Source organism: Pteropus alecto, unplaced genomic scaffold (assembly GCF_000325575.1).
Source record: "Pteropus alecto unplaced genomic scaffold, ASM32557v1 scaffold57, whole genome shotgun sequence".
Classification (NCBI taxonomy): domain Eukaryota; kingdom Metazoa; phylum Chordata; class Mammalia; order Chiroptera; family Pteropodidae; genus Pteropus; species Pteropus alecto.
The window spans coordinates 2,158,800-2,169,810 of record NW_006442508.1 but is presented as its reverse complement, the minus strand read 5'-3'; the positions used below and the strand labels follow the sequence as shown (position 1 = coordinate 2,169,810).

At 32.6% G+C, this 11,011-nt stretch overlaps 1 protein-coding gene and 1 pseudogene across 1 annotated transcript in view; both read right to left on the bottom strand.

Annotated features, from left to right (window-relative positions):
- Positions 1–11,011, bottom strand: part of SLC30A9 (solute carrier family 30 member 9) — a 69,428-nt gene that overhangs the window by 17,958 nt on the left and 40,459 nt on the right. Inside the window, exons 10-13 of the mRNA XM_025040238.1 lie at positions 7,009–7,064; positions 4,454–4,589; positions 1,229–1,268; positions 351–422 (exon numbers count right to left, since the gene is read on the bottom strand). Of these exons, the coding sequence (XP_024896006.1) occupies positions 351–422; positions 1,229–1,268; positions 4,454–4,589; positions 7,009–7,064 (304 nt within the window). The remainder of the gene's footprint in view (positions 1–350; positions 423–1,228; positions 1,269–4,453; positions 4,590–7,008; positions 7,065–11,011) is intronic.
- On the bottom strand, positions 1,715–1,833 carry LOC112471624 (annotated as a pseudogene).

The following is an 11,011-nucleotide window of genomic DNA, read 5'->3' as shown; positions in this document are numbered from 1 at the left end:
CATTGCTTGCAAATATATTTTCCCACTCGGATGGTTGTCTCTTTACTTTGTTGACAGTTTCTTTTGTTGAGCAGAAGCTTTTTAGTTTGATGTAGTCCCACTCATTTATTTTAGCTTTTACTTCCTTTGCTTTTGAGGTCAAATTGATAAAATCCTCTTTAAGTCCAAGGTCCTTCAGTTTAGTTCCTACATTTCTCTTTTTTAAAGAGCTGATACAGATGTAAGGGCTACACATAGGGAAGACACTGAGATATTTTTTGTACACATCAGTAAGGAAAAAAGCAATAGCACTAGGCAATTTAAGCAAATAAAGGAGATGAAATAATATAACTGGTTTCTAAAATACATACCATACTTGTAAAATGATATTCCTTTGGCCCGAGCACTCCTACGAAGTTCATTTACAGCAACAAGAAGTGTTGCTGAAAGAAAAGCATTCATATTAGCGAGAAACTTCATGCCTCTGAACTGTAAAGATGGCACCTCAAAAAATAAATAAATATGCACAACACTTTAATGCCAGATTTGGCAATAAGGAAAAGTTCTGTATTAGTCATTATCAAGATCCCAATTAGCCATCACAATATAATGAACCCCATAATAATTCTAAACCATAATTTAAATACTATTATAACAAGAGCCTTAATTTATTGGATAGCTACTATTTGGCAGGCACCACAGGCAGCACAAGAACTTTTGATCCTCCCAATCATTTGAGGGAGGTGGTCAAACTGTCAAAGATGAAGGAAACACTATGCATAGAAAATGACAATGTTTCAGAAGTAAACATACTATGAGTAAAGCAGTGAATTAGGCAGTTTCATACATGATAGCACTTCTGTCATAATACTGTTATAGCTGAACCTTGCAAGAACTTAGAAATATCTGTATTGCAAAAAGAGATAGCCTTCTCTGATGAACACTACTTAAACCTGATTTTTAAAAACTCAGTATATAAGTTATGTTTTTATATTCCATTTTAAATGTTCTAAGATTTATGACACGGTACTCAAAAACAAACAAACAAAAAAAGCTTTTCCCTTGCCCTCACCATTACAAGAACTACAGTATACTGTATAAAGAATTTACTCCCATATGTAGACAAAGCTATTTGTCTACTGTTCCTATTTCCACAGTTCTCTTAAATTGATGGAACTTAGTAATCTATAATAATGGACTGCTGAATATATATTACCAAATTAAGAATAAATACTATGACAGTACATACCTCCTTCAGATACCAGTGATCCTGCTAAAATACAATATGCCTAGAAAATAAATATTAAAATAAAGCATAAGTTAATATTTTGCTAAAGAATCACAACTGTTCATGCATATAGTTCGTAATGTTTAAAATGGAAAACAAATTTGAATCTAAGCCAGATAAAGGTCTTGATGGGAAACAGCTCAAATGAGGAAAAATGAGATAGATGGTATTTTCAGATAAGAAAAGAGCAGCTTAAAAATCTGATGGTCATCTCATTTTTTAATACTTAGAAGACATATATAACATATATAATGTATACATTATCTACATTATTCTACAGAATGTAATACCATGACCTAAGCTAAATTCATGATATGAAAGATGCAAGAATTACTTAATTAGTACAAACTTTTTTAAAATTTTATTTTTATTTTTTAGGTGAGGCAACCTTTGGTTGACCTCACAGATTGCAAGGACCTTGGTCAGCTTACAATCCCTTAATTTTTACGCCTAGAGCACCTGGTCTTCCTAGGCGGTCTCCCGTCCATGTACTAACCAGGCCCAACCCTGCTTAGCTTCTGAGATCAGATGGGATCGGGCTTGTTCAGGGTAGCATGGCCATAGACAGTATAAACATTTTTTTAAAGTTCAAAATGAACACAAAGATTTGAAATCTGGGGTTATGGATATCAGATGCAGTAAGATCCACACCCATACCCAAGCAACTTCTGGACTTGTCTGGACGCCCAGCACCAAGAGAATCTTTTCTGAATCCTGATTTGAAAAGACAAGTAGCTATGAACAGTAATCAATTTTTTAAAACACATTTTTCTTTCAGTCCCAGGATATTCTTGAATTAAATGAAGATATCAAGAGCAACTTTAATTCAAGGTACATAGAAAGAGTTAACCTAGCAACACAAATTTAAAAAGTTTTTAAATGAAATTCAAACCAAACATCTGTAGAATTTTCAATATTACCTTTTTGGACCCCTAGGCTTCCCTAAAATAGAAGTTTGAAAATTTTGAACTTAAGTCCAACACTCTTGTAATTCTGTTAAGGCTATGTGATTTGCTTGAGTACACAGAAATGATACCACAGTTAAGAACTAGAATACAGGCTTTCCAGTCTCAGTTTTAGGCTCTTTCTAATGAATCATGCTGCCAATCTGAAATATAGTAACTAAACTTCCCAATAATTCTTTTTAATTGTCTATCTCCTTCCAGAAAGGATTTAAAACACATTTATCACCCAATAAAGGGAGACACCGTATACAAGCCAAGATTCCAAGATAATACCTAATAAATATAAATTGGTCTATGGTGTGTCCAATCCATTATTTATTAACAGAATTGTAGTCTGATGGAGCCCTATTTTGTTACTAAAAGATACAAGAGCTTCTGAAAGCTTTAAAACTTATACACAATTGAAAATTTAATAATCGATCCCTATTTCCAGAGCCACAGACTTCTTTGCCTCTATAAAGTAATATTGTACAAATTAGATGAATGCTACGGTAATGAGATATCTATAAAGTGGCCAAACCTTTATTCATTTTAATTATATGAAATGATTATGATAAGAAATTAGTTAATAAAAATTGTAGAAAAATACTAATTTAATAGGCTTGTTACTATTTAGGTGTATAGGTGTAACAAAGATGTTAAAATGAGATTCATTCCAGTTGAAAACAAAGTAGGTTACAAGTACCTCCACATTCTAAAATGAAGTGCTATACCATCTTGCAAAGAAGGTGAACCAGACCTGGTTTTACAACTCTTAGCTCTATACCCACTAGCCTATGTAAGTGGAGCTGAGGTTAAGGAGGCCAAAAGTGAAGATTTCTTTGGAGAAAGCTGTTGAGCTGTTGAGACTGCTCAGAAAGCTGGATGTATGTCCCTAAAGGTTAGAGATTGCAGTGAACTGTGTCTAACATACACCTGAAAAATAAATTTATAGGCAAGTCTACTAACTGATATTTGCTATGTCAGCAGAGTAGATGACCGGGTTTAGGGGGAAAAAAAAACTGCACTCAGAACACATAGGGCCTGACATGGAATTCTGAGTAGGGGTCTACCCAAGAGGCTTCTTGCCAAATGCAAAGCAACCTCAGCAGAAAAAGTATGGGGTTACACCACGAGATGCAGAAACTAACAGAGAGCACTACATGAGCAATTTGTGCTTGTCAAGGAAGCTAAAGTCAGAGTGGCCAAGAAGGGTACTCTCCAAGAAGTGCCCATTAAGCGGGGTGAGGGGGGTGGGGGGTGGGGAGAGAACAGCTTTAAATCTACAACGGACACAGAGGAAACCAGTGCAAAATGACCTTGATGCTAGTACAGAAGTACTTTCTTGTCATCTATCCCTCCCTACCTTCGGTGATGCCAAAGGCAATCTAGGGAGTAGGAGAAAAGAGTAGAAGCTTGGGTGGGAAAATAAAAGTGACCATGCTCCCACCCTACCATTCCTCCAGTGAAGGCTTCCTATTAGGAGGAGGAAAAAGAGAAGCTTCGCCTTTAAATACAATTCCAAAGTATGACTAGCACATGACACTGTATATTTCAGTTACTGACAGATTATTCTTATTCTTCAACAGAAATTATGGAAATTAATGAAACTGCTCAATATGTGGGGGGTGGGGAGAGAACAGCTTTAAATCTCTACAAAGGACAGAGGAAACCAGTGCAAAATGACCTTGATGCTAGTACAGAAGTACTTTCTTGTCATCTATCCCTCCCTACCTTCGGTGATGCCAAAGGCAATCTAGGGAGTAGGAGAAAAGAGTAGAAGCTTGGGTGGGAAAATAAAAGTGACCATGCTCCCACCCTACCATTCCTCCAGTGAAGGCTTCCTATTAGGAGGAGGAAAAAGAGAAGCTTCGCCTTTAAATACAATTCCAAAGTATGACTAGCACATGACACTGTATATTTCAGTTACTGACAGATTATTCTTATTCTTCAACAGAAATTATGGAAATTAATGAAACTGCTCAATATTTTAACCAAGGAGACAGAGTGCTTACTAATTGTACCTACAGAGATATTCATGTTCAACATCATTGAATTGTATGGATTTAGAGGTCATGTTCAGTCATATTCTAAAAAGCACAACTATAGATACATAATCCTATATGACACAATCAAGAAGGTATATGTTAGCCCCATTCCTTAATATCAATATTACAAAGGCATTTTACTGTACTTAAACACTATTTTATATTATTTCAAAACTGAGGAGGAAAAAAATTACCCAGAGAAGGGATTCCATTGGTTGAGGATTAAGCAATCCCATGATTCCATGGTACCAAGATAATCCTGCACCCATCATGAAAATACCAACACCACTAATTAGTGAAGCAATATAGCGCATATTTGAAAATCCATACCTAAAATATAAAAATGATAGTTTATAATACATACAAATGATTTCCTTTCAAAATATGTCTCCTGGGTCAATGAAAAACATACAAAAAAAATTCTTACAAGATTAAGATATTATCATTTTATATTTAAGTAAAGTGTAAGTGCCAAATTCAAATCTAACCAGAAAATCAATGAATAAAGTGGAAAAAACTATAAGATCTTTGAAAATAAAGAGTGCATATGATTTAATCCAGGTATTTTCTAATTCTTTTTCCATACAATCTGTTTTGATTTAGTAGTGATACTTTACAATTATGTGCCACAAATACTTTTAAAATTAATCATTTTAAAAATGCATTCAGATGTTTAATGAACAGGATAACACTTAAATTTCTTTGTAATTTAGCTCCTAATTGAATTATTTTGGTCTTCTTATACAGCCAATCAGTGATTTATATTACCTATAATTTGATGCTGGAAATTTGTTGCTGGTTCTGATTAGTTTAATGCATAGCAACTGATTACTATTATTAGGACTAACAGGTTCAGTTTTCTGGGTGTTTTAATGACAAAATTTTTTTTTAATCTCAATTATTTTCAAGCATCTTTGGTCATTACATGTACTATTTTGTATTACTGTATGCACCAATAAAATACTGAGTATTAAGAAGTTCAAAAATATGATACACTGTAAAAGGAAAAGAATCACTCAGTATTAAAAATATTTCCTGGGAAATTTACATAAACTTTATGATACTCTCTGGCACATGAAAATTTAAGCAAGAATTTTTTCTTTTTTCATTTATTTTCAATTAGTTGACATTCAATATTATTTTGTATTAGTTTCAGGTGTACAGTACAGTGGTTAAACATTTACATAATTTATGAAGTACTCCGTTCCCCAATTAGTTTAGTAACCACCTGATGCTATACAGTTATTACAATATTGACTATATTCCCTATGTTGTGCTTTACATTCTCTTGACTATGTCATAACTACCAATTTGTACTTCCTAATCCCTTCGCCTTTTTCATCCATCCCCCCACCTCCCTCCCACCTGACAACCATTTTGTTCTCTACATCTACGAGTCTATTTCTGTTTTTAAACAAGAATTCTTAATTAAAATCAATTTTTAATCTCTTGGAAAAATGTAATCCTGACAAAGGGAATTCTTAGAGTTTATAGATGTGACAGTGTTCTACCAGCTTGACTTAGAAAAATTTACTGTCTTCTAAAGTTTCCACCCAAAGTAAAATAGGATGTACATATTTATTTAAGTTAAAGCAAATTAAGGTCTAAATTAAATGTCATTACTTTTATTTTATGTGTTTTGAAGGAATTCATAGGTTCTTACTGAAAATTTTAATTCTATAGATCTGCACTATGCAAAATAACTCATTAGTCACAAAAGGCTACTTAAATTTAAATTAGTAAAAACTAAATAAAATTTTAAATGTAGTTCTTCAATTGTACCAGTACATTTCAAGTACTCAACAGCCACATGTAGCTAGTAACTATCATAGTGAACAGATTTTTAGAAAATTCTATTGGGCAGCACTCATGTAGATTAATGAATATCTTGAGAAGAAATCGTCATAACCTAAAATTTTACCCTTTTTTAAATTTTTGGTCTATAAAACTGATCAGGAAAAAAATTTTTCTTGAGATAGTAAAATATTGTAAATGATGTGTAATTTGCAGACAAGAAAGCTAGCTGTTCACTATACTAGCTTACTGATAGCTCCAGGATGTTGAAAATGTTATTTATATGAAAACAGTAGTGTCCTCCTTTCAAGTAAAGAAAGGCATTTATATAAAGCATAAAGGCAGACTCCTTTACAGAAATAAAAGTGCATTCTTTTTGGCCTTAAGATTGATCAAATTCTACTACTGAAACATGTTTAAAAACTGATACATGTGGAATTCCTAAGTTTTAACTGGTCATATTAGAAGCAACAACAAAAAACCTGATATAATTCAAAATAATATATTCTAAAAAGCATACCCATTTTACAAATAATTAATATGAAATACTGACAGAATACTATTTCCAAATCATAACAGGAGGATTAAAATAAAACATAGGTTTACTAAAAGTTATCACAAAGATTTTCAGATTGAGTGGCCTATTAGTTTAAATTTGGAATATGTTCCCTTTGACCAATAATACAGAACTCTAAGATCAAAATATATACTTTGTTTTTAATTATCAAATATAAAAAGAACAAGATCTCTATGCTATATTATAAAACATAAGAATACTTAAACTCCATTTTCAAATTATATCTTAAATTTACTTTGACATAGCAGTGGAAGACATGACCAAATCTTTTAACACAAAATTACAGGTGTATAAACAGGAGATTCTAAAATTCAGTAGCTTTACTTCAATGACTTGCCACCAAAACAAACAAAAACAAAATAAAGGCAATGTCCTTACGGATGAGTAGGATCTGGTGTTTGAATAGACTTACTGATGCCCACTGCTAGTAAACCCTATGAAGGAAAAAAAAGGTAAATAATCATTAGCAAGATGGGGAGAATAATGTGCTAAAAACCTATCTGGAGGGTGCAATTTGACTATGACAAGAAATAACATACACATGTTCAACAGCCTAGCAATTCTGGTTTCTAATATTTACCTGAGAGAAATAAAGATGAATCCAAAGAGGTTCAAAATATCATTGCTTATAAAGATGAAAAATGTGAAAGCAACCTAAAAATACATATTGAGAAATGGCAAAACAAATGATGGTATAATCAAATCATAAATTACTTCTATAACAGTTTAAAAGAATGGAGCTGGGATACAGCATTATGTACTGACATGCTAAAAGCTCCTAACATACCATTAAGTGTAAGAGAAAAAAGCAAGTTTAGGAATAGTATGTACAGTACAGAAGAACTTACATTTTGTAGTTTTTATAATCTACATATAATGTAAAGCACAGAAAAAGGTCTAGAAGAACACAAATTTAACTATATTTATACTTCTGAGGAGAGAATTAGGATTAAGGTAATTTATATCTGTTTTTTATATGAAGAATAACTTGTATAGCTATATAAGACAAAATTTTAAACAGTATGTAGTATGTATGGATACATAAATTTCTAGTAGAACTGCAAAACTATGCATAGGAAGTATACATATCAATGTATATAGAGCAGTGATTACCTGGGGTGTGGAAGGAGGGACTATGGAGGGAAGATGGAGCTATAGCTAAGATTTCTTAAAAAAAAAAAAAAAAAAAAAAAAAAAAAAAAAAAAAAAAAAACGAAAAAAAAATATGGCAAAAATGAAAGCATGTTTTTTAAGTGGGACTATGGAGGGAAGATGGAGCTATAGCTAAGATTTCTTAAAAAAAAAAAAAAAAAAGAAAGAAAGAAAGAAAGAAAGAAAAAGAAAACGTAAAGTAAATATGGCAAAAATGAAAGCATGATTTTTTAAGTTTTGATATCAAAAATCCTACCGTAAATACACAGAATGCTACAAGTTCTTTTCTACTGGATTCCAAAGGAAAAGAGGGTTAAAACTATTCAAAAGACAGATGATGGCTTTTCAGTGAATTAAACTAAGAGAATGAGAGTAAATCAAGGAGGACATGTAATTTTTAAACCTGTACATTAAAACTGAAATATTCATTAATTCATACTATGTGTATGTTTATGTTTATTAAATAGTCAATGAGTAGTCAATCATTTTTAATTTCCTTAATAGTCAGATGGCTGTATAATAAAGTGTGCAATATTACCAAGTATTTTATAAACTGAATATGAACCATACTTATTAGCTCTTATAAAAATATCACAGGGGTGGCTCTGTAGTGTAGTGGTTAGCACGACTGCTTTACACACAGAAGGTCCTGGGTTCATGCCCCAGGTGGAGCCACAGACCATGCCCTGGGTGCACCAGGCCCCCTGAGTGTGCCGGGGGTGCCAGGCCTCGGGTGCACAACACAAGCGTGTGGGAGGAGATGCCCCACCTTTAGAGAACCAGTTCTTAAGGGGAAATGGCAACATCTATAAGTCAGGGGTGGAAGTTGGGGGCAGGGGACGATTAAAGAGGGGGAAAAAATATATCACAGACTCCCTTATCCTGTTCTTCCTCAGAGGTAAGGTAGCATCAGTTATGTCTGATGTGTGCCCTTCCAGGCCTTTTTCTGCTATTTACGTGTTTATGTATTAAATATAATACATATGCATATATATAACCTACATTTGTTTGGTTTACAACATTAATACTAACATCTATTGGCTAAGAAGCATCATTAATGCTTCCCCCTCCATAATCACCTTTCCTTCAGTATCATACTATCATGCAACTGCTTAAATGTTACCTTGGAATATCTTTCTAGTTGTTTTGCGTGTATGACCTGATTACAGAGGACAGAGCAAGGACTGTGTCTTCTTCTAAACACAACACTGCAAACTCAAGTGCTCAATAAGTTCATATAAATTAATACTAAATAATATACTGGGTGTTATTCAGCAGAAAAGTTTTCCCAAATGAACTGTCATAGAAAGTGTAAAACTAGGTACCATTAGAGACACAAGTCTTATTTAAAAGTTGGAGATGTTCTAATCCCTCAAGATACAAAGATAAAATTACTATGGCATAAAAATGTTACAATGAATTAAATTTTTAAAAATATTTTAGGTCTCAAAAGGATATGAGAAATACAATTAACATCTATTCAGTAAGGCCCAGCTGAAATCTTTTTCATCAAAGCCTTTCTGACCACTCTTGAAGACAAACTACTCAATCAAGGAATTCTCAAAGCACTTGATATCATGTGGTCTCAGCTTTTATTTAACTCTACTGCTGTTCAATCTGTTACAAAAATTACTTTTTCTAGTTACAAAACTCACACATGCTCGAAATTCAAATAGTATAAGAGACAGAATCCTTTAAGAGTTTGGAGTATGTTTCAGACTGGTTTTATATACAACTGTATATAGTTTTTAATGTTGCTTCTGTATACAAAGACAGTACCAGATTTCAGAGAGGGCATGTGTGTGTGTGCTTAAAAATATGATCACGATCTATATAATATCTTTTTGTACTTTATTTTATGGAAATTTTCTAATATACAAATGGATGGATAAAACAACAGAATATTCAATAAACCCAAGTCATCTGTCACTTGGCTTTGACAATTACAAATGTTTGACCACATTTGTTTTATCTCAACCATATCTACTCCCCCATGAATACTTTGAAGTAAATTCCAAGCATCAGACCATTTGATTTTTAAATATTTTGGATGAATCTCTAAAAAACTAAGTCTTTTAGAAAATAGAGTCACAAAGCCATTATCATACTTTTAAAAATTAATACTAATTCTTTATTATCAAATCTCTATATAGTAATCATGTATGAAAACTTTAAATTCTGAATTAAAATTCACACACAATGAAATGCACAAATCCTGAACGTACAGTTGAGTTTTGAAAAATCCACAAATCTGAAATATATATTCCTATAAAGATATCTCAGAAAGTTCTCTTGTACCTCTTTTTAGTCAGTGCTCCCCTACATCAGATGTAACCATTTTTCTGACTTTTTTAACCAAAGATTCAAGTTCTACTTCACATAGACATAATTGTTCAAGTATTCTTTTGTGTTCACCTTTTTATCCAGCATATGGTTGGATATATGCTTCTGACTGGATAAGTATTCCATTTTTTTTATTGCTACATAATATTCCATTGTATGAGTATACTGCACCACAATTTGTTTACCTCTTCCCTGTTGGACATTTGAGCTAATTCTAGATTTCTATCCATAAGTAATGGTACTGTAAACATTCTTATACATGTCTTTGTAGACAGTCATTCCCATTTTTCCTGGGTAAATACTAAGAACTGCTGAGTTATACAATAGGCATATGTTTATAGGAAACTGACAAATGTTTTCAAGAGTGGTTTAACATTCTACACTCCACCAGCAATGTCTGAAAAGTCTGGTTGCTCCACATCTTCACCAACATTTGGTTGTCAGGGTTTTTAATTTTAGTCATTATACCAGATATGTAGAGATGTCTTCTTGGGATTTTAATATACATTTCCTAATGATTAATGGTGTTAAACATTTTTTCATGTGTCCATTGGCCACCATTCGTGCATCTTTATTTGTGAAGTACCTGTGCGAATATTGAGCCTCTTAAAAAAAATTGGGTTGTCTTTTTAATACTGAGTTACAGAAGTTCTTTATTTACCTTGGATACCAGTCCTTTGTCAGATTATATGTAAATATTTCTTCCCATTCTGTGTCTTATCTATTTATTTTCTTAAGAAATGTCTTTTAATAAAAGCTTTTTACATTTTGATGAAGTTTTAATTTGTATTTTTAATGGTTTTCTGTGTCCTGTTTAAAAAATTTCTACCTAACCAAAGAAGATATTCTCCTAGGTTTTCTTCTAGAATACTTGCTTTTTGCTCTT